A 24,324-nucleotide genomic window follows, 5' to 3' on the forward strand; every position below is an offset into this window, starting at 1 on the left:
TAACAGGAATATTCTGTTCCTTTCAGTTGAAAAACTTTGCCATATTTATTTTTTCATTGTTTTTTTTAATAATGCTAGAAAATCCTGCGCTCCCTTCATGGAAATTTTCTTCCCCCATGACAAATTCCTCCGTGAAAAGTTCCCCCAACGTATCCCACTCTTCTCAACCCCTGCCCCAAACCAAATGAAAACGCCCCAGAAAACGTCTGTACACTTCCCAATAACCATTACTATATGTAAGCACTGGTCAGTGTTAGTAACTTGTAGCCCCTCCCATGGGGACTGTGGGGGAGTAGGTCATCTCAGAATTTAAATCCGGTGACTTTTGGAAAATAATTAGCGTGCGACGGGGGCCTAGGCACCCTCCGATTTTCTTGGTCACTTAAAAAGGGCACTAGAACTTTTCATTTCCGTTAGAATGAACCCTATCGCAACATTCAAGGACCACTGGGTCGATACGATCACCCCTGAAAGAAAACAAATAAACACGCATCCGTGATCTGCCTTCTGACAAAAAATAAAAAATTCCACATTTTTAAACAGTTCGTAGTAACGAACTGTAGTAAGGAGCGACTAGGCTCAATAGTAACCAAAACTCTAAAAAAATGGAATTTTCATACCGATAGTTATATCAAAAGAATGGCATTTTAATGCTGATTTAAATATATAAGTTTCATCAAGAATAGTCTTACCCATCAAAAATTACGAGCCTGAAAATATTTGCCTCATTTTAGAAAATAGGGGGAAACACCCCTTAAAAGTCATACGATCTAAACGAAAATCACACCATCAGATTCAGCGTATCAGAGAACCTTGTCGTAGAAGTTTCAAGCCCCAATCTATAAAAATGTGGAATTTCGCATTTTGTGCCAGAAGACAAATCACAGATGCGTGTTTATTTGTTTTTTTTCCAGGGGTGATGGGAAATTAGAGGGCACCTAGGCCCCCTCCCACGGCCATTCTTACCCAAAGTTACCGGATAAAAATTCTGAGATAGCCATTTTATTCACCATAGTCGAAAAACCCAATAACTATGTATTTGGGGACGACCGACTCCCCCGCAGTCCCCGTTGGAGGGGCTGCAAGTTACAATCTTTGACCTGTGTGTACATATAGTAATGGTTACTAAGAAGTGTACAGACGTTTTCAGGGGGATTTTTTTGGTTTGGGGGATTTTTTTACATATAGTAATGGTTATTGGGAAGTGTACAGGTGTTTTCAGGAGAATTTTTTGGTCGGGGAGAGGGGTCGAAAAGAGGGGGATATACTGGGGGAACTTTCCATCGAGGACTTGGTCATGGGGGAAGAAAATTTCCATGAAGGGAGCGCAGGATTTACTAACATTATTAAAAAAAAAAACATCGAAAAAATATATATGAAAAAGTTTTTTTTCAGCTGGAAGTAAAGAGCAGCATCAAAACTTAAAACGAACAGAAATTATTACCCATATGAGGGGCTCACCTCCTCCTAATACCTCGCTCTTTACGCTAAAGTATTTTTAGTAATGTCAACTATTTATTCTACGGCTTTTGTGATTCAGGGGTCATTCTTAATTAATTGGGCCAAAATTTAAGATTTAGTGTAAAGAGAGAGGTGCTGACGACGGGGTGAACCCTCTCATATGTGTAATAAAAATATGAGAATAAAAAATTCTTCACGTAAGCTAGTTTATAAGTTACGTATATCTTTTACTTATAAAACCATTCGTAATAAATTAAATTTCTAGTTGCCTTTTTTTATTAACCAAAAAATTGGAGGGCAACTAGGCTTCCTCCCCCGCTCTTTTTTCCCAAAATCATTCGATCAAAATTATGAGTAAGCCATTCAGCAAAAAAAAAAAAAAAAATTCAAATTTTGTTTCAATTATTACTCTGCGGAGAGCCAAAATCAAAACATGCATTTATTCAAAAACATTCAGAAATTAAATAAAAAAACAAGTTTTTTCAACTGAAAGTAAGGAGCGACATTAAAACTTAAAACGGACACAAATTACTTCGTATATAAAAGGGGCTGCATCCTCATCAACGCCCCGCTCTTTACGCTAAAGTTTTTTACTGTTTTAAAAAGAAGAGTTGGGAGAAAGAGTCAAACTTTAGCGTAAAGAGCGGGGCGTTGATGAAGAAGCAGCCCCTTTTATATACGAAGTAATTTCTGTTCGTTTTAAGTTTTAATGTCGCTCCTTACTTTCAGTTGAAAAAACTTGTTTTTTTATTTAATATATTTAAAATCAGCATTAAAATGCGATTCTTTTGATGTAGCTATTGGTACCAAAATTCCATTTTTTAGAGTTTCGGTTACTATTGAGCCGGGTCGCTCTTTACTACAGTTCGTTACTACGAACTGTTTGATAAAGTTGGAGGACAAGCAATATAAACAAAGGTATTTTATTTCAAATGACAATACAATTAAGTATGTAACTACAAAGAAGGATAGAATGTAAGGAAAATGAATTTTCCTGTTACCGGTATTAGACGATTAATCTTATAAGTACGGCTCTTGTATTGGAACCCCCTGTGGAACTTTGGGATCAAAGCATCAATGAAGAATCCTTTCAGCTTGGGAAAAATCTTTTCGGTCCAAAAGCCTGGATTGCGGTCTATCTTTTCAATGTAGAAGTCTTTCTGGGTAAAAATCATGAAAAAGCAAGTATATAGCTGAGCACATTCAAGCTGACTGATTGTACTTGGTAAAAGTAGTCGTGGCCTCGTTTGGGGTTGACCAGTCCATTCTTTCCAACTTCCATGCAATAGTCCGCCTTAGACTCTTTTCGGTTCTTTATCCACTAGCCTATCCCTAAATTTCTCGCAGTTTCGCAGTTCCATACCTCGCTTTGATTTAATTTCCCCCATGATTTCGGCTTTGTGTGCATAACTTTCCTGAAGGCTCCTGACTATTTCTCATTTCTATGTTTCTTCATTGCATTGAAATAATTTATGAAAATTTCACACTATTAACAAGCAGCTGATTATTCCAGCTTGTCATTCTCGTCTCTAGGGGTTATTATCGGCGATCTGAAACGATTCTTTATGGCAACCGACGTGTAAAAATTTCAGGTAGCTGAAAATATTCTAGGGGACTGTTAGAAAACAGGAAAATACATCAAAAAATGGTTCCAATCATCTTATAGGTTATTGTCTTCTGCACATGATAGTACCAATTTTGTTCCAAAAGCAATATCCTTCATAGAGTACACTTGTGAAAAATACCTAGACATTTTCTAAGATTTCTAAGCAATTAGAGGAAATAGAACAAAATCCTTTCAAACATTTTGTAGCATCTTCAAGAAGCTATGGCCTGATATTAAAAGCGGCATCTTCCGCCAATGAATACTTGAGTACTTTTTAAATATAAATTTTCAATTTAACATGGGATTTTCGAGTTCCATCAGTTCACTTAATCACCCCCTTAAGCACTTTGGATTTGTCGAACAAACCCGTCGAACTAGAAGTCGAAAATACTCCTAATAATGGTTTCTACATTAATTTCATATTCAAAGTATATTTTCTTTTTGCCAGAGTATAAATACTGATTCAACATTTGTTTGTTTTTTAATCGGCACATTTTTGTATATTTTCATAGTAAGAACATTTTAACGCATTTTTGATAATAAAAATAATGTCAGTTAAAAAGCACTATTGACAATGTCCTTCACTGCTGGTCAATGGCAATTGGGCAGGAAGGATTCATGGTAAATTAGTTTTACTTGCTTCGGGAGTAGGTGTGGGCAGGTGGTAGTTATAAGTTGTTGTAGTCAAAATGGCAGTGGCATTAAATATTGGAAAAAGTAGCAAGCTTATTGCAAAGGAAGTAGTGTTGTGTTTATGTAGAAGCTGAAGCAGTTTCTAACCTTGATTTCTAATTATAATTTAATTCCTAGACGTCAAGAATGGGGACAAAAATTCAAATTTTTGCGTAAAGAGTTTACGGTTTAGGTGGAATTCTCCGACAGGAATTTTCCACGGGGGGAATTTTCCAGGGATGACTTCAGCTCCTTTATAATAAACCCGATATCCAGGACTATATTCAGGTATTATGGAAGGAGGGCGACTGGGATTTGTAATTTCTACCGAATGACGGAATATTAAAAGAATAGCCTCTAAATCAGTACTAGGTATAAGATCGGATTTTGACATTGTAATTGGAACTCATCAGTGCATTTCCGAGAAGACCGATTCTAGCTTAATCACCCCTTCAAAGTGTATTTGGTTTCGGTAGAGCATACACATAACTCAAAATTTGCTTCTCTTTTAATCTATACAGTTTTCTATTCTATATATTCATAATATGAAAGTTTTGACACATTTTTCGATGATAAAAATATTGTCAGTTGAAAAGCACTATTCATAATATCATTCAATGCTGGTTAAAAGCGGAAAAAAGATTGTAGCACTTCGGCAGGGAGCATTCTTGGTCAAAGTAGTCGTGTTTGCTCTGAGAGGAGCTTTGACAAAAGTGGTTGTTATAGGTTATCATATGCAGCACAATAGCACTACCTAAGTAAAGAATGAAGTGAGCACAATGTATCATTTTATTATTTTTTTTTAGACAAGTGCACTTTGTGTAGAAGGAGGTGTCGTAGAGACTTTGAAAAGTGTTTATTCGATTAGAAATTGATAGGGCTAAAGCTTTTTTAATTGACGAAAGTAATTGGAGGGAAAACAGCCCCCCACCCACCAATTCCCCAAACACATCCAATCAAAGTTTTGAGATCGTCCGGTAATTAAGTCGTTGGAAATGACAACCCCCCCCCATAGTCCTCGGAACAAGGGCTGTAAGTTCTACCCTTGGGGCATATATGGTTTTATTGAAAGGATGGTCGTATAAACCTCAGAGTGGGCTCATTGGATTGGTAATCTAAAATGCTAGTGCCCTTTTTGAGAGTTAAAGTCGTTGGAGAGCAGCTACCTCCCCCCTACACGAACCGTATTTTCCCGAAACAAATCTGATAGAAATGTTGAGACAACTATCTGTTCAAAAATAGTCCAAATCAGTGGCGTAATTTCATAAAAATTCTGGGGAGGGGACAAAGTTGGAACCAGTTTTCACATATCAAGTGAAAATGACAGTAAAAGCTAAAATATAAGTCATTTGGCACTATAAGGGTACTATTTAGTACTATAAAAGAGCTATAAAGCTACTTTATAGTACTATAAAGATAAATATAAACTAAAAAACTTATCTGTTTCTGTTTATGCTTGAATTATGCAGGTTTATTTTACTTTTGACAGGATTTTGGAAGAAAGTAAATTTCAGCTGGGGGACCAGACTGTGGTCTGGGAGGGGGGAACCAAGATTTGGGAGGGGCATCCCCCCCTCCATGCTCCATAGCAAATTAAGCCCCTGGTCCAAAGATCATAGGCAGCACAATTGCACTGCCTAAGTAAGAGCGATGTGGGCACAATGCTTTCTTAGTATATTATTTTAATTTAATTTAATTTTTTATTTTTTAGACCTTTGCATTTCGTGTAGAAGAAGTTGTCTTAGAAACTTTGAAAATCAATCATTCGATTATAAAGTGCAAGTTCTATTGCCCTTTCTATTATTCAAAAGTGATTGGATGGCATCCAGCCCCCTACCTCCTCCTTACGCCCATCATTTCCCCAGATATATCCAATTAAATTTTTTAGATATTCCTTTTGTTCGGAGTAGTTGAAAGTCCATTAATTATATCTTTGAAGATTAGACCCCTAGAGCCCTCAAGGCAAGGGTTGTTAGCTATACCCTGGGAGCATATAAGGTTTTCATGGAAAGAGTGGTCGCATAAATTTTGGAGGGGATCATTGGGTAGGAAATTGAAATTCCTAGTGCTAATTTTATTTTTACCAAACAAATCCAATCAAAATTTGGAGATAGCCATTTTGTTAGGTCTATTTGGTAGGTCCAGTAATTATCTCTATAGGGATGTTGACAATCCCCCCTACAGCCCTCATGGCAAAGGCTATAAGTTATATTAGTTGTACATTAAATGTTATAGTCTCAAGACCAGAACATAATTTGCACTTTACTGAAAACAAAATGTATTTGTTTTTCACTTTTTTACTTTAATAAATAAAAAAAAAATCTAGAACTTTAAGGAATAAATATCAGTATGCGCATATTAAACTGACAATCCACGGTCATTTGTTTTTCAGTAAATTATGATCTGGTCTTGGGAAGACATGGGGGTTGTCAGCCCTACTCATGGTGAATTTTGCTTGTTTTGAGTTTGGCCCGATTATTTATTGCAGCTTCTGTTTGTTTTGAGTTTCATTTATTTATTTTTGGTGACTGGTGGTAGTTCTACGCTTGGAAGATTATTTTCCTTTATTTTTGTTCATTTTTGGCTTAGTGGAGCTCTTTACTTTTCTTTCAAAAACTTGTTTTGTGGAAAAAGTTTGTAAATTAATTATAGTAAATGGAGCATTGGTATTTGTATATGTGGAAAAGATAGCAGGTGTGGGTGTATAGGAGGTAGTGTTGTGTTTATTTGGGACGGTGGGTGTAGACCAGTCCAGCTTTAATGATATTTAGGAAAGCCTTGAATTCGATATTAATAAAAAATAAATAAAATTATATGAATATATTTAAAAATGACAGAAAAACTTAACCATATCTATCGAGCTATTGCCATCTACAATTCCCGCTGTTTGCACTAAGGTGTGACTATTGTATGACTAGCGCTAGTACTGAGAAAAAGACATTAACCTTATTTAAATATCGCCAGGAGAAAAAAAAATTATTTTAATGGATTCCATTTCAAGAATAAGATTGTCAGTCTTAAGGTTTTGAAGGCATATAGACAAACAAAAAGCTATATTTGGTGTAGTATATTGGGGTAGTCTACTGACTACCCTCGAAAAATGCTTCCAGTAAAGCACATGTCTAACTTCAGTGCATAGGGCTAGGGATTGAGGGAGATAAAATACTTTCTCATATGCATTATAATTTTTGCTAGTTTGAGTTTTTAACGTCACTCTTTACCTTCTTTAATTTTTTTTTATGTTTAATAGTTTTATAAGATAAGATGCTAATCTTTGCCTAAATTGAGCAGCATATCCACGCAAAACAACTCGAATATACTGAAGTGTTATTTCTCTGCATTATATTTAACTTTAGCATAAAAAAAATCATCTATAATTTTACTTCATATTTTTGTTTGAAAAAATATACCACCTATTTGCATCGTAGTCACAAAAATTCCTAAATTTCATCATAGAAATAACTAACTTTCTAATTTTCAATTACTACTAATAAAGATAAGAAAAATGTTTCAATTTTCTTATAAGCACAAGCTCTAAAAAAGATTTTCGGTTAAGCCATTTGTTTTAGAGACTATGTTCCAGTAGTTTTCTAAAGAATAAACAGCAAATGCACCGACTAATGTCTAAGCATGTGGTTTTCATTCAGAGAAGTTCCTAATGGAAGAAGTCTATTACGGAGAAAAAGAGAGTTTTGCTCCTTTCTAGGATAAATGTTTTGAGACTAAAAAGAGAATTATCCCATTTCTTTTATTTACTTATTTTTTTGCTCAAAGAAAAATAAAATCAATTTTGGTCTTAAAAAAGGATAAGACAGATTTGATTATAAAAAAAAATAAAAGTAATAATTTCTTATTTTTGAACTCTTGAATTTTAATGCCTTTGCGCTTCTAGTAAGATTGTACAGTTTACAATAGGTTAAACCACAAACAGGAACGTTCATTGAAATTTGCTTGGGAGTAATATCGCATTCATTGAAACTTCTAGCCCTAGGGATCCTTTTTTGCAGATTTACATGCATGATCGTGATTTTCAAAATAATGAAATATTTTTTACAGCCCTCATAACTCGATTTTGATCATTCATTTATTTTGGTGTTTACTGATTTTGTGTCATCCAGAAAAATAGGCAGAGATTGTTCTAATTGATAGCTTTAATGCCTTCTTATTGGTTCTAGTCCAGTTTTTTCATATCTTATTTTTACAATGAAAGGTGGCAGCAGTTAGACCATATGGGAAAATACCTTGATTGATGAACTTACAGTAGTAAATATAAGTACCGGAAACAGGGCCACATCTAGAGGAAACTAATAGGGGCTGGGGAATGTGACAAGGGCTCCACTAATTGACAAAATTGACAAATTTAATGTAAACAAAGGGTGAAAAGAAAAAAAAGAAATTAGGGTGCCAGAAAAAATCTTGCGGCCGTGGTCCCCGCCCCCTGGATCTGCCACTGGCTGGAAAGAGCAATTGAAAGTCTAAGGTTTGAACTAAAAAATTAAACCGGTAAAGGAACAAAGCTGTTATACTGATTCTGAAAATTTTTCAGTTGCCTCCAACCTCATATTGGAGGTTGCCTGTAAAAAGCTACACAAGGAAATTTTGTACTGTTTAAAAAATAAAGAAAAGGCCCTTAAAAAGATGAATCCTTTATAAATAACACCTTGATCGCACCTAAAAAGTAAAGATTTTTTTAAGTTTTTTATAGATTTTACCTTTCAAGGCAAACCAGACTGATAAATAGACTAAAAATAATAATTGATAAACATGATTTTCAAAGCAAGGAAACGTATAGATAGAATCATATAGCCTGAATTATGTAATGCACTTGCGGCAAGCGTAGTTAAGCCCAGTGTATGTATCGTAAGAGCTATAAACGAGCCTGAGGGTAATAGTACTAATAGAACGAAGATGCTAGAAAAAACCTTTTGGTGTGGGAGTTGTTGAACTCACAAGCCAAAAAGACCTTTTAGCAGTTCTCTATAAACAGCTACAGATCAAAGGGTTGGGGGAAGGTATGGTCCGCTTCCCACTCCTGGCGTGGGTGGAGTTGGCTTTTATGCAATATATTTTTTTAAATTACACAATACTGCACAGTAAAAAAAGAGGCCTCTTAAGTCACAGCCATTTCATGCTACCCTAAAAAATCTATCTAGAAGATAGTGTATATACAAGATGGTGGGGGATGACAAGGGAGTATCTTTCATCATATTCAGCACTTTTTTGCGTTTAAGTTATACTTCAAAATGTAATTTTTTAATTTAATTTTTTTGTTTAAATACGCTTTGAGTGTTGACGTAAGAACTGTGAAAATTGAAAGGGTTGACATTCTGATAAACCCGAGTTTTATTCTAAAAAAAACAACACGCACATTGATTGAATAAGTTATTAATTCAAATGAAAGTAAACAGACTCTGAAGCTTGAAACGAATAGAAATTATCATATCTCCGAGGAGAATTTTCATATCTTCTTAGACCCCCCCCCCCCGTGTTGATCCTAAAACTAAACTTTTCCCCCTCTTCCTATCTCGAGACTCAAGGCAAGAGCAGCGTGAAAGACATTTGAAAATATTCTCACAATGCTTTAAGTCATTTAGATACTTTTCGTCTAAACAACGACATTTTAGTTTGAACATTATAATATGCAACAAGTAAATACAGCATTTTTTTTTCAGTATGATATATTTTATATTCTAAAATACTTAAAAAAAACTTTGGTTAAACTGTAGCGTAAGGAGTGGAGATTTGAGGGATACAGCAGGCCCTCTCTAATATGAGATAGCCTGCTTTCGTTTCAACTTAATATTACAATTTAATTGAAAAGAGGTTTTTATTTTATTCTCTTTCTCATCACCTACTGATCAAGGCAGACACAATTCTTGGGATTAATTTCCTTTAATTTTTTATAATTAGTATTACTATTAATAGGTCACTGCAGTATCAAGCTACCTGAAGCCAACATACCTGCACAAACTCCTCCTCCACCCCAGTCTAAACAAAGCTTCACTTTTTTCTCGTCCAGTGAAGCTGCGATGTAATTTAAATCCATTATTATGATTTCTTCCAACACCAATCGGGGTTAACCCACTTTTTGTTGATAGCCAATAAGCACGATCTTTGGCAATCAATGACCTTCATCGGTAAACCGTCACCTGTTATTGTAACCTTAATCTCAACACAGTACTAGAGTGTGGAAACGAACTACTTTTCGTACCGTTTTTTTTTTTTTTTTTTTTTTTTTTTATACGGTCAGTAAAACAGGTACAACTATCCTTACATTACACAGTTTTTTTCTTCAGCAGCCCATTTATGTCCCCGAATTTTATTTAGAAAATCTTTAACAGGGAGCAGAGTAGGTCCAAAAAGTATAGATTGGCCTAAAATCGTCAAAGTTCTTGCTGATTTTTTTTTGCAGGGTGGAGAGGCAATTTGACAAGGGTACCAATAATTGACCAAAATTAGTATTTATCTTAAAACAAGAGCCAAGAGCTCATATGGCACTTGTGACAAGGTTGGAAGAGCCAATATTTCGGAATTTTATCGCGGTGGTATTTTTTCTAAAACTTTTTTTTTAGAAAACAAGTTTTAACAACAACAAAAAAGCTTTAATTCTGTTCCTTTTTATATACATTTTAGGGGAGAGTGACGTTCTCCACCTTCTTTCTACGTCCCTTGCTTTTTATGCCATGTTTTAGCTCAATTTCCTTAAACAGTCATAGCAATAAGACTCAAAGAGAAATGCAATCATAGCCGAAGTAAGGACTCAGCCTGGTATATCTCGCTTTGCCTGCTCTTAAAAAGCTTTTATTCCAGAAAACTCAGCTGGAAGCTCGAGATATATTTTTCCTTGATCACTGTTTCGATGAATTTCAATGTTTGTTTGTGCTTCGTCAGCAGTAAGAAAAATTTGTGACTTTTTACAGTTTCTCCTTGTGGCCTATGTCATCATTCCCTGTAATTACATTTTGTTGATTGCTTTTTTAACAAACAAGGGCGTTGAAATACAAGCAGATTTAAGAATGCAAAAGCAATTGAAACTTAAAATAACTGAAAATTAAAAACGCACAGTCAACAAAAGTAAAAGTAGCATAAAAAAGAAAGAAAACATAAAAAATTGAACAATTCAACCTTAAACAGTCCAGACAACATTAGTACATTGTATCCTAAAGAAGAAAAGAAAAGTAAAGTAAAAAAAAAAAAAAAAAAAATTGAAACCTTGGGTAACCAGCTGTTTTATTTTACTTTTCTCAAACGGTTTTGAAGCTGTTAGTCTTTTATTTTAGATTAAATAAAAAAAGAGTTTTTTTTAACTGAAAGTAAGGAACGACATTAAAACTTAAAACGAACAGAAATTACTCCGGATATGAAAGAAGCTGTTCCCTCCTCAAAGCCCCGCTCTTTACGCTAAAGTTTTTACTGTTTTAAAAAGTAGAGTTGAGAGAAAGAGTCATAAAGAGCGGGGTGCTGAGGAGGGAACAGCCTCTTTCGTATACGGAGTAATTTCTGTTCGTTTTAAGTTTGAATATTGCTCCTTACTTTCAGTTTAAAAAACTTTTTTTTATTTAATTCTTTTAAGGTATATCTAGTCATTAAAATTTGCTTTTAGGTTCTAGTTACTGTGTGCTAGTAAGTTCAAGTAAGGTCTAGTTACTGTGAAATAAACCCCTGATCATTTTTTTTTTGTTTTGGCTAGGGCATGCTTTGAACGAACAATAAGAAATTAAATTAAAAGAAAGGAAGTTTTTTTTTCTAAAGGAAATTAAGCATCAACTGTAAAACTTAAACCTATAGAAGTCATTCCGCATGTGAGGGGGGATACCACCTTCCAAAACTTGCACTCTTTATGCTAAAGGTTTTTAAACTTTTTAATTTGGTGCCCACTTCAAGTGATATGGGCATCCTTGGTCCAGTGGCCCCCTTACCCAAGATTTTGCTCTTGATCTGCTAGAGATTCAGATATGAAACTACTCGCACTATCAGTTTACGAATCAATTCCTCATAAAATTGCAATATAAACCTCGTTTACAAGAAAAATTAATCATTTTCTTTTTTTGGCAGATTTTTTTATTCACTTTCTTAAGAGCCCATCGATTTAGGATACGGTTTCTGGGAGTCATTGATAGAGGTATGATAAGGATGGGTCACGGGAGGGAAGAAACATTATAAAGGGGATTTTGGGAACTGTTTTGGACATTTGAGTTTGCCGAGTGGGATTTGGGAGAGCTAATTCACATGCCCTATCTTATTGAGTTGCATGACTGTAGTAAGATGCAGGGTAGAATACTATCTTCCTAGGACAAAGGCTTAGTGGAATGTCATCTATGATATTCGAACATAATGTGGAAGTTAGAAACTACCCATATTGATAAGGTCAACGTAGGCTGGCTGATTCACAAGTATCAATTATCTCAAGCTCCATCGTCCCTGCAAGACAACTTGGAAGACTTTTGAATTATGAATTTTTGAATTAACACTTTTGAATTAACTTTTTCAAATTTATTTTTTCATTTTTTTTAAATGCTAGAAAATCCTGCACCCCCTTCATGGAAATTCTCTTCCCCCATGACAAATTCTTCCATGGAAAGTTCCCCCACATAACCCCCTACCCTCAACTCCTCCCCCAACCAAAAAGATCTCCCTGAAAACGTCTTTACACTTCCCAATAACCATTACTATATGTAAACACTGGTCTAAGTTTGGACTTGCAGCCCCTCCCACGGGGACTGTTGCGAAGTAAGTCGTCCCCAAAGACAAAGTTATTAGGTTTTTCGACTATGCTGAATAAAATGGCTATCTCAGAATTTTGATCCGGTGACTTTTGGGAAAGATGGGTGTGGGAGGGGGCCTAGATGCCCTCTAAGTTTTGTGGTCACTTAAAAAAGCACTAGAACTTTTAATTTCAGTCACAATGAGCCCTCTTGTGTATTCTTGGACGTCTGGGTCGATGCGATCACCCCTGGAAAAAACAAAAAAAAAAAAACAAAAAAAAGAGAAAAAAAAACAAACTAAAAAAACACGCATCTTGTGGCAAAAAATACGAAATTCCACATTTTATCGATAGGAGCTTGAAACTTTTACTTTTTGGTTCTCTGATACGCTGAATATGATGGTGTGATTTTCGTTAAGATTCTGTCACTTTTAAGGAATGTTTTCTCCTGTTTTCTAGAATGCGGCAAACTTCCTCAGGCTCGTAACTTTTGATAGGTAAGACTAAACTTGATAAAACTTATATTTTTAAAATCAGCATTAAAATACGACTCTTTTCATGTAACTATTGGTATCCGTTTTTTAAAGTTTCGATTTCTATTGAGCCGGGTCGCTCCTTACTATAGTTCGTTACCCCGAACTGTTTGATAGAAAAGCTTTGCTTTTTGTTGTTAATTGGGTAAATAACCTACGAATAATTGATCAAATTGACAAGTATACTTAAAAAAAGAAAAAAAAAGAAAAAGAACGGAATGCAAATGAGGGTGCCAGAAAAATCTTGGGGCCAGAAAAACCGTAATACATCGTGGGTACAATCGCTCTTTCTTTGGCAGCGCTATTATGTTGATTTTCGAAGTATATATGACAACTCCTTCTATACGACGTGCCCTTATAAAAAACAACGACAATTCAAAAATAATAATAATATATCGTGGGTACATCGCTCTTTCCTTGGCAGCGCTATTGTATTGCCATGTTTTTTTTTTGTTTTTTTTTTTGTTTTTTTTTTAGGGAAAAAGCATCACCAAGGAGGCAAACAATTTCAAAGAAAACTTTACCATCCAATTGAGCACATCGGAGAACACTATTCTTAAAATTTCAGGCTGTCATTAAAAAAAAATTAGAGTTTTTCTTTTTAGAAGGAATACCAAGACTGCTGTTTATTTATTTTTTCTTGTTTCTTTATGGATTATTGTATCGAATGGAAATATCATTTGGACAGAAATTAGAAGCTATTGTAGGTATTCAAAAGATTATTAGAAAATTTAAAGAAATTAGAAGCTATTGTAGGTATTCAAAAGATTATGCCACAGTTAGTTGTTTTTTGCATTATATGGCACTGAAATTTAGTTGACTCAAAAAGAGCAAAGTTGCTATAGACGGAAAGTTAGTAGACGCTCCATCGATTTAAATTATTAAAAAACTATATATTGAGCATTCAAGCTTCAGAAGCCATAATGCCACAAGATAGAACACTAATTCCTAAAGAGTTCATAATCAGTTCATATAAAATAAACGGTTAATATAGCCACTTGTTATTTTAAAGTTTCAACTAACCGAGTTTATTTACATTTTGTTTGACAAAAATATGTCCAGTGGTGTAGAAGTTTAAATTAGCTAAAATAAAGGAGCACCAGTGCAGTGCCTCTTGTGTGTGCCCTTTTTAACAGTTAAAAATGATAGGAGGGCAACCAGCCCCCAACAGCTATAATTTACTCAAACACACCCAATAAAAATTTTGGTATTGCCATTTTGTTCAGTGTAATTGAAAGGTCCGTAAATCATATCTTTGATGAAAACAACCTTTCTTTAGAAAGAAATGTCACATAAAATTCCGAGACGAATGATTGGACTAGCAATCGGAAGTTCTGGTGCCCTTTTTATGATTCAAAGTAATCGGAGGGGAGATATCCCCTTTTTTCATTTTAGTCTAGGACGCTTCGTATAGAAGAAGTTGTCGTAGAAACTTCGAAAGGGGCTCATTCGATTAGAAACTATACTGTCTATTTTCGTTTTTAATTGTCGAAAGGGATTGAAAGATCACCAGCCCCCTACCCTTAAACCCATCATTTCCCCAGATATATCCGATAAAAATATTTCCATAACCATTCTGTTCAGTGTAGTTGAAAAGTCAAGCAATAATGTCCTTAAAGATGACAATCCTAGCCTCAAATCCCTCAGGGCAAGGGTTGTATATTATGCCCTGGGGGCATTTTATGTTTTTTCTGGAAAGGGTGGTCATATAAACTTTAGAAGGGAATCATTGGATTGAAAATCAGATGTTCTAGTAATAGCATATAAAAATGCCTGGCAAGGGTTGTAATCCTGGCAACTATTGGTATCCGTTTTTTAAAGTTTCGATTTCTATTGAGCCGGGTCGCTCCTCCTTACTATAAATCGTTACCCCAAACTGTTTGATAGAAAAGCTTTGCTTTTTGTTGTTAATTGGATAAATCACCTACGAATAATTGATCAAATTGACAAATATACTTAAAAAAAAAGAAAAAAAAGAAAAAGGACGGAATGCAAATGAGGGTGCCAGAAAAATCTTGGGGGCCAGAAAAACCGTAATACATCGTGGGTACAATCGCTCTTTCTTTGGCAGCGCTATTATGTTGATTTTCGAAGTATATATGACAACTCCTTCTATACGACGTGCCCTTATAAAAAACAACGACAATTCAAAAATAATAATAATATATCGTGGGTACATCGCTCTTTCCTTGGCAGCGCTATTGTATTGCCATGTTTTTTTTTTTGTTTTTTTTTTTGTTTTTTTTTTAGGGAAAAAGCATCACCAAGGAGGCAAACAATTTCAAAGAAAACTTTACCATCCAATTGAGCACATCGGAGAACACTATTCTTAAAATTTCAGGCTGTCATTAAAAAAAAATTAGAGTTTTTCTTTTTAGAAGGAATACCAAGACTGCTGTTTATTTATTTTTTCTTGTTTCTTTATGGATTATTGTATCGAATGGAAATATCATTTGGACAGAAATTAGAAGCTATTGTAGGTATTCAAAAGATTATTAGAAAATTTAAAGAAATTAGAAGCTATTGTAGGTATTCAAAAGATTATGCCACAGTTAGTTGTTTTTTGCATTATATGGCACTGAAATTTAGTTGACTCAAAAAGAGCAAAGTTGCTATAGACGGAAAGTTAGTAGACGCTCCATCGATTTAAATTATTAAAAAACTATATATTGAGCATTCAAGCTTCAGAAGCCATAATGCCACAAGGTAGAACACTAATTCCTAAAGAGTTCATAATCAGTTCATATAAAATAAACGGTTAATATAGCCACTTGTTATTTTAAAATTTCAACTAACCGATTTTATTTACATTTTGTTTGACAAAAATATGCCCAGTGGTGTAGAAGTTTAAATTAGCTAAAATAAAGGAGCACCAGTGCAGCGCCTCTTGTGTGTGCCCTTTTTAACAGTTAAAAATGATAGGAGGGCAACCAGCCCCCAACAGCTATAATTTACTCAAACACACCCAATAAAAATTTTGGTATTGCCATTTTGTTCAGTGTAATTGAAAGGTCCGTAAATCATATCTTTGATGAAAACAACCTTTCTTTAGAAAGAAATGTCACATAAAATTCGGAAACGAATGATTGGACTAGCAATCGGAAGTTCTGGTGCCCTTTTTATGATTCAAAGTAATCGGAGGGGAGATATCCCCTTTTTTCATTTTAGTCTAGGACGCTTCGTATAGAAGAAGTTGGCGTAGAAACTTCGAAAGGGGCTCATTCGATTAGAAACTATACTGTCTATTTTCGTTTTTAATTGTCGAAAGGGATTGAAAGATCACCAGCCCCCTACCCTTAAACCCATCATTTCCCCAGATATATCCGATAAAAATTTTTCCATAACCATTCTGCTCAGTGTAGTTGAAAAGTCAAGCAATAATGTCCTTAAAGATGACAATCCTCGCCTCAAATCCCTCAGGGCAAGGGTTGTATATTATGCTCCGGGGGCATTTTATGTTTTTTCTGGAAAGGGTGGTCATATAAACTTTAGAAGGGAATCATTGGATTGAAAATCAGATGTTCTAGTAAGAGCATATAACAATGCCTGGCAAGGGTTGTAATTTATGCCCTAGGTAAGTAACGTTCTTATGGAACGAGTAATCGTGTAAACTTTAGATGGGATGGGACTCAATTGAATAGAATTTGGTAGATCTACTGCCCTTTTTAAGAGTCAAAAGGGAATGGAGGGCAACCAGCCCCTCCCACCCAAGCCTTTCATTCCCAAAACGTATCTGACTGGAACTGTAAAGAATCATTTTTTTAAGCATTGTTGAAAGGTCTAGTAATTATGTCTTTGGGGATGTCAACCTCCCGAAAGTCCTCAAGTTAAGGGATGTAAATTAGGCAATTCGATTATTGTTTACATGTTGTATATTTTATTGGGAAAGGCATCCATGTTCAAACTTTTTTTTCAAAAATGCGAAGGAAATTCAGGAAACCTTTTAGAGAATGTTTGGGGGTGAGTTTGAACTAAAACAAAACATGTTTTGTGTATTTAAATTGCCAAAAGGGCAAAAATCATGAACGACAGGGTAAATTAATTTGGAACTTTCTGGAAATGATATGGGGATGATCCAAAAGCTGATTCACAAGTATCAATTATCTCAAGCTCCATCGTCCCTGCAAGACAACTTGGAAGACTTTTGAGCAACTTGGGCAACGTCCTTTGGGCAACCTGCATACAGAAGACTTGTTGTAATAAAGTTCTCCCCCCCCCAAAAAAAAAATCTCCCTTCCTATATGGAATGGAATGGAATACGGTGAACTACCTTAGCGGTGTTTTTCAGAACCAATTCATTGAGGTACTGGGTAACGAAATTCCCTCAATATATCTTACGTAACACGTAACACCAATATCTTTACGTAACAGCAATATCTTAGGAATAAAGTCGGGTGTGAAATTGAAACTCGAAAGGCTTGTTGTGGGGGATGTTGAACTAACCGAAAGAAAACATATACATCCTTTTTCCTACAGATTCTTCTCAGTCTACTACTGCTACTATTATTGCTTCTTCTGTTACTACTGCTGCCGCTAAAAATAAGGATACTTCTGTTAAGTATAAAATAAAATAAAGTTATAAAAATAAGGATACTTACTGCTAAATTCTTCAGGAACCATTAATGGTTTTAAGTTTAAACTTTCATTGTGTTTGAAGGGGATGTTTCTGAATGAATGAACTCTCTTTATTAACTACTAAATTACAGAAACTATAAATACACACAACCGCCCGAGGGAAGGTTCAAACAGCCTGACGTTGGACGGCTGTACCCCTCTGATTCTCAACCTAATTTAATAAAAAAAAAAAGTTAAAGAAGGACAAAAACACTCTCACTCAATTACCCCTTAATACCAGAATGTACATAAATAAAGGCTAACAATAATTAAAAAAACAAATTATCAAAAGTTCTATGCGCATGCTGCTACTAATGTTGCTACAATTATTGCAACTGTGTATTATTAATAGTTATTAATTATTGCAACTGTGTATTAATAATTATTGCAACTGTGTATTAAGTATATTAAGGCGAAGCCTTCAAGAATATTTATGCGAATGTTGGACTAAATCCGAAAGTTCTAGAGCTAATTTTAAGAATCAAAAGAGATAGGAGGGTGAGAAGCCCTTCTCCCAAGCCCATTCATTTTCAAAACGAATACCGTTAAAATGTTTAGACAGTCATTTTGTTCAGCATTATAGAAAAGTCCAGGGACTATGTCTCTCGGGATATTGGGTATGTCAACCCCGCTCTATTGTGTAATCGGCCCATTAGGATTTAAAACTGAATCAAAAGGCACTCTATGTATGGTTGCCAATAAAACATCCAAGTAGTATATCGAGAATGACTGGTGATATTAAGTTGAAACTATTAGGACTAGTACTATTGCTACTTCTGCTCTAATAATTTAGATAAATCAAAAGAGTGTAAGTGTATCCAAGTTGTAAAAGAGCATAGAAAGATATTTTGGGAATAATACTATGTTTCATTTTCCAGGTCGACTACAGAGGGTATAAAATTAAATTAAACGATGCTATTTGTGTCAGGATCAAATATTGGTGAAAGGTTTCTCCAACATACAAATAACAATTCAATCTATCGAATCTTATAGAAAAAACCGTAAAGATACAAAAAAATTCCACAAAAGGAGTATAAAACGAACAGAAACTAGTCAAAACTTTTTCCAAAGCTTGCTTTTCAAAGAAAAGTAAAATGCCTCTTTAAACCAAAAATGAGAGGAAACCAAGTCAAATAATCCTCCTAAAAGAAAAAAAACTGAAGAGAATGAAAAAAATAGATGACCGTGGGATGTCAGTTTATTATACATATACCGATATTTATTCCTAAAAGTTTCAAAAAATTTTATTTATTGAAGTAAAAAAAGTGAACTCATTTAATATGTATTTTGTTTTCAGTAAAGTGTAAAGCACGTTTTTGCTCGTTTTGAGTTTGACTCGGTTATTTATTATAATTTCTGGTTTTTTTTTGGGGGGGGGGTTCATTTATTTATTGATGGTGATTTTGGGTAGTTTTACGCTTGAAAGTTTATTGATCTTCATTGTTGCTCATATTTGGCTTAATGGAGCTCTTTTCTTTCTTTAAAAAACTTGTTTTGTGGGAAAACTTTTTTGAATTAATCACCATAAAAAGTAGATAGTTTCGATGTGTAAATTATCATCAAATATTTTTTTTCAAAGTTCCGGCTACCATTAGCCCTGGTCGCTTCTTGCTTGCGTTCGTCACAAAAAGCAGTTTGATTCACATAATTATTGAATTTGCCTAAGTACATGTCTGTAAAAAGTTAGAATTTCCCCATTAAATGACTGCAAAAATATTTGCCTTACTTTAATATACAAAAATTTTATTACAGTTCCTCCGTCACCACCAAAAATATTAGACGAAAATGGGAATTTAATACGTTCTGTTGCTGGCCCTTACCTTGAGGGTGAAAGTTTGAAGCTTACTTGTGAAAGTAAAGGAGGTGAGTGTCTTATTATTAAGATTTGGGGATAATCCCAACTGTCATTGGTATATTTGGCGTATTCAATCATAGTATATTTTTAATTGTCTATGTTAACATATTTAATCTTACATTTGATTTATAATATTAATATTAAAATTTGAATATACAGTTAGATGTATTTTAAAATTATAAATTTATTCAATTTTACAAGCATAAAAGGAAGGGCTCAAAACATTGCTTTGTTTTAATCCTTTGCGTTTTGGAGAACTTTGCAATTATGACCCTGTAAAGTAAATCTAAGCTCTTTTAAGAAAGAAAGGCTCCAACATGTCAACATTTTCGTCAAATTTGTGAGACGTTTTAAAAATAGGATCTAATAAGAACCTATAACAATATTGGGTATAACAAGAATATCCAAGTGTCGAGTATGATGATGCTTAGTTCTACTAATTAAAAGCCATATTTTTTTAAAACTGAAACTAAGGAGTAGCATTAAAAATGAAAACGAACAGAAATTACTCTGTATATAAGGGTGAATGCCCTTCCTCGACCTTCGCCCTCTCCGTTAAAGTTTGATTTTAGTCACAATGCTTTAAGATAGATCTTTCAAATAAGAGGGTCGTTAAATTTGATTGGGAAGTAATTTAAAAAAAACTTTAAAACTTAGCGTAAAGAGTGATGGTTGAAAAAGCGACATCTCCCTTACATACAAAATTTCACACAGACCTCTATTGTTGGATTTTGTGATTCGTCAAAATTGACGGTGTGGTTTTCAAAAAATCAGTTGAATTTTTGGGGGTGCGTACCCCCATTTTCAAAAATCAGAAAAATTTTCACTGACTCTTAGCTTTTTATGGGTAAATTTAAACTAAATAAATTTAACATATTTGGAGAAAACTGAAAAATATGATTCTTTTTATGTATCTATTGTTATCGAAATTCCGTCTTTTGTAGCTTCGGTACTATGGAACCGAATCACTCTTTCTTACAGTTCGTTACCAAGATCTGCTTGATTAATAACACTATTTGACGGTTGGATTTCAAACAACCGAAAAATTATTGAGAAACGTTCAAAAAAACAAAAAAGAAAGTTAATGCAGAAAAATTTAGGGTAACATAATTAGTATCAAGCCGCAGAAATACTCATTTGAATAAATCTACTATTTTTGCTCTTTTCTGCATTAAGTCATAACTTAGATTTTTTAATAACAAATTTGGGCTTTGATTCTTCTTGCACCGTGCCATTCCGCGCTTTGGCACTGAGTCAGGACTTTGATTTTTTTTTCATAACAAATTCGGACTTTGATTTTGCGCCATGCACTTCCAGTGCTTTGGCCCTAAGTCAGGACTTAGCCTTTTTCATAACAAATCTGGACTTCGATTCTTTTTGCACCATGCATTCCATTGCTTTGGCCGTAAGCCAGGACTTTTTTCATAACAAATTCGGACTTTGATTTTGCACCATGCACTTCCAGTGCTTTGGCCCTAAGTCAGGACTTAGCCTTTTTCATAACAAATCTGGACTTCGATTCGTTTTTCACCGTGCCGTTTCATCGTTTTGGCCCTTATTCAGGGCTTGGCTTGTGTTTCCACGATGCAAGTTAGCGGCATAGATCTAGCTAGTTTTTTACTGAAATTGAGAATCACTGTAAAACTGAGGTTTAAACAAGATTCAAAATGTCTAACTATTTACTAAATATTGATGGATCTCTGAGAGTCTTGAGACCCAATTCATACCCTCAGTCATAATGATTTAAATTTGCTGCTTGATTTTGATTAAAACGAGGTAAAACTTAGTCACCTTTTCCACCCAAAACGTATGTGTGAAGAACGAGTCAAATACATAATTTGGGGTCCTCATTCCACATGGGCTGTTCTGGTCAAGTATTCAAAAAATCACACTTTTGGCCAAGTACTCAAGAAACCGCACTTTTTGGATATTTCAATCTTTCTGAGTGAAATGGCTATATAAGAATTTTGCTCCAATTCTTTGGGAGAGTTACAGGGGTAATTGGAGGCAAAAAGCCATGCTAGAGGAATCTTGTTGCCTTTCAATCCCATATTGCCTTTAAAAACATAATAAAAAAAAAAATCTTTGGACGACTGGATCTCTTCTCGAGTTTCTACAACCATTTTTGGCATGCAAAATGACCAAGAGAAAAAAAAAAAATCCGTAAAAGACAAATCATTTTATACCTAGCCAAGGATCTTGCGTTTATCTTATTTTACATAAATAAAAACAGGAAGTGTCTGGTCTTAAAAAAAAAAAAAACAAAATAGGAACCACAATTTATACATTTGTGTATGGCTTGTGATTCCTCTGTCTAAGTCCCTGTTAAAATCCCTGTTAGATCCCTTAATGGCCCTCAATAAATATTAATTCAAAAGAATAATAGTGTTACTTGTTTGTTATATTTTTGATTTGGAACCCTAATTGATACTGCTACTGCCACTGCTACTACTACTACTACTACTACTACTACTACTACTACTACTACTACTACTACTACTACTACTACTACTACTACTACTACTACTACTACTACTACTACTACTACTACTACTACTACTACTGCCACTACTTCTACTACAGCTAGTACTACTATTAATAATGCTACTACTAATTTTTCTATTACCATTATTGCTACTACTACTACTACTACTACTACTACTACTACTACTACTACTACTACTACTACTACTACTACAACTACTACTACTACTACTACTACTACTAGTAATACTACTATTACTGCTGCTTAAAACAAGATTAGTTTAAAACGTTTTCACTTTGTTCTACTTTAATAAAAAAAAAACTTTAAGGAATAAATATCAGTATATGTGTAGTAAACTGACAATCCATGGTCACTTGTTTTTCTTGTCTTTGTAAACTTTATTTTTGTATTTTGCGAATGTTCTTATATTCGTGAACATTTGCTTGAAACCCCAGCTCTCAAATTTTTTGAATTAGTAAATTTAATGTTATAAGTTTAATTATGATTGCTCCTGGCTCTGTGCACATTTGTTTTTGCATTTTTGATATAAGCAGATTTGATAAGCAGCAACTGTAAGAATGACAAGTTAGCAATGAATTTTCAGACCATATTTAATATTGCTTCGGGAATTCTAGGGAAGATTGTATTCTTAGGGTATCCCAGGTCACACTTTCCCTTTTACTGTGTAGGCAAGCATGTGAACGTAATCAAAAGTTTTAATATCGATATCGAAAGTTTTAACGTCACTCTTTGCTTTCGTTTCTAAACAGCATACTCTTTTGATTTAGTCTTCAGGCACAATTCAAAGTTTATGTCAATCATTCAATAATTTGTTCCCTCTAAGATTTCTATCTCTCAGTCGAACTAAGGTTTTTTTTTCCTAGATTAGAAGGAACAATCTGGAAAATAAGCGTCATTCAAGATAAATCACGCTTTTAGTATGTTCTAAGAAATTCATTGACCAAACTGAGTACTTTTAATTTCTAGGAGAGCCCCTACCGAAGTTAATCTGGTACAGAGACGGAGAACGATGGGATACAACAGATCATTCTACGCTTAATGGATCAACAAGAAACGATGTAATTCTCGCAAGACTTCGTCGAGACGATTTAAATACAATACTCTCTTGTGAAGCGTCAAATAATAATGAGACAGTTCCAGCGTCTAGCTTTGTTCTATTAGATATGCTTCGTAAGTGCAATTATATTTTTAGAATATAACTAATATCAGAGACTTACTAAGCGCCATTGATGTACTATTGACTACTGGTACCACTTCTACAGGAACTACTGGTTGTCGTTTTTACAAAATCAGATTTCTGCAAGAGTAATGGTTTTTTCATTATATTACTTCTGATAATTTGATTTTTGCCGTTTCTGCATCTTGTTCTTTGGCAAAATGCTTTTAAAAACAATTTAAAAACTTCAAACATTTCATAGATTGGATGGATGGACCATAAACCTCATTTAACCTCACCCGGACTAACTTTCTTGGCTTTTTCTACAAATAGCCATGGCTTGATGCCCGCAACTACTTAATTTTAATCAAACGGATTTTAATTATGAATCCAGGCAAAGATTTCTTACGAATATTTTACTGATAGCTGTTTACTTTCGAAATAATTTCAATAAAAACAAGTTTCATACTGTTTTTCCTTTAGTCATCTATTTCCTCAGGGAATTGTGTTTAATTACTTTGAATTTTGGCAAAATGCAATACGTGAACCGGAAAAACCGTCTAAAAAGCACAGCCGTGTTCACAGAATAAGACAATATGATAATATTTTTCTATCACTTCTTATTCATTTTTTAAAATGTTGTTAAGGGTAGGACTATAGGAGAACTTATTAAATTTTGCAATAATTTATCAATAATTGTTCAATTATAGGAAAACCCTTCAAAACTCTTATGTTAAAATTTCGAAAAAAAAACCTTCGCTGGATGACTACGATTTCAAGATAGTTGCTTGTTTTCTTTCCTACAACTATAGCTCATAGTAATGGGACTTTTGCAAGCTATTATCTATTTATAGAATTCTATTTTACTCTTAATCTGGATTTGGCTGGATTTTTACTATAATTGGTGGAACCATGGACTACTACCCTGACTAGCTTGCTAGATTTTTGTAGATTTTTTATAGCTTGTTTTATTTTTTAGTTGGGTGACTGGATTTTGTCTTTTACTCATTTTTTTTGCCGGTATTTTTTATCCCCCTGTTCCTCCCTTTCTATGGAGCCTTAAAGAGGAGAGCGTTTTGAAGCTGGTTTTTTGCTTTTTTGAATTTTGTACTAAATAAAAGAACTTATAAATTAAAACTTATTTTAAATTAATTTTCTAATACTGAGCAAAATGAGACGGATCAGCTATAGTACCAAAATGAGTGAGACAGGAATGC

At 34.3% G+C, this 24,324-nt stretch overlaps 1 protein-coding gene across 2 annotated transcripts in view; it reads left to right on the top strand.

Moving 5' to 3' along the window:
- Positions 1-24,324, top strand: part of LOC136033575 (hemicentin-2-like) — a 172,518-nt gene that overhangs the window by 35,931 nt on the left and 112,263 nt on the right. For both annotated transcript variants that reach the window (XM_065714334.1, XM_065714333.1), the window contains exons 4-5: positions 19,343-19,453; positions 22,918-23,121. In XM_065714334.1, coding sequence (XP_065570406.1) covers positions 19,343-19,453; positions 22,918-23,121 — 315 coding nt within the window. The remainder of the gene's footprint in view (positions 1-19,342; positions 19,454-22,917; positions 23,122-24,324) is intronic.

The sequence above is a fragment of the Artemia franciscana genome, chromosome 12, assembly GCF_032884065.1.
Source record: "Artemia franciscana chromosome 12, ASM3288406v1, whole genome shotgun sequence".
NCBI lineage: Eukaryota > Metazoa > Arthropoda > Branchiopoda > Anostraca > Artemiidae > Artemia > Artemia franciscana.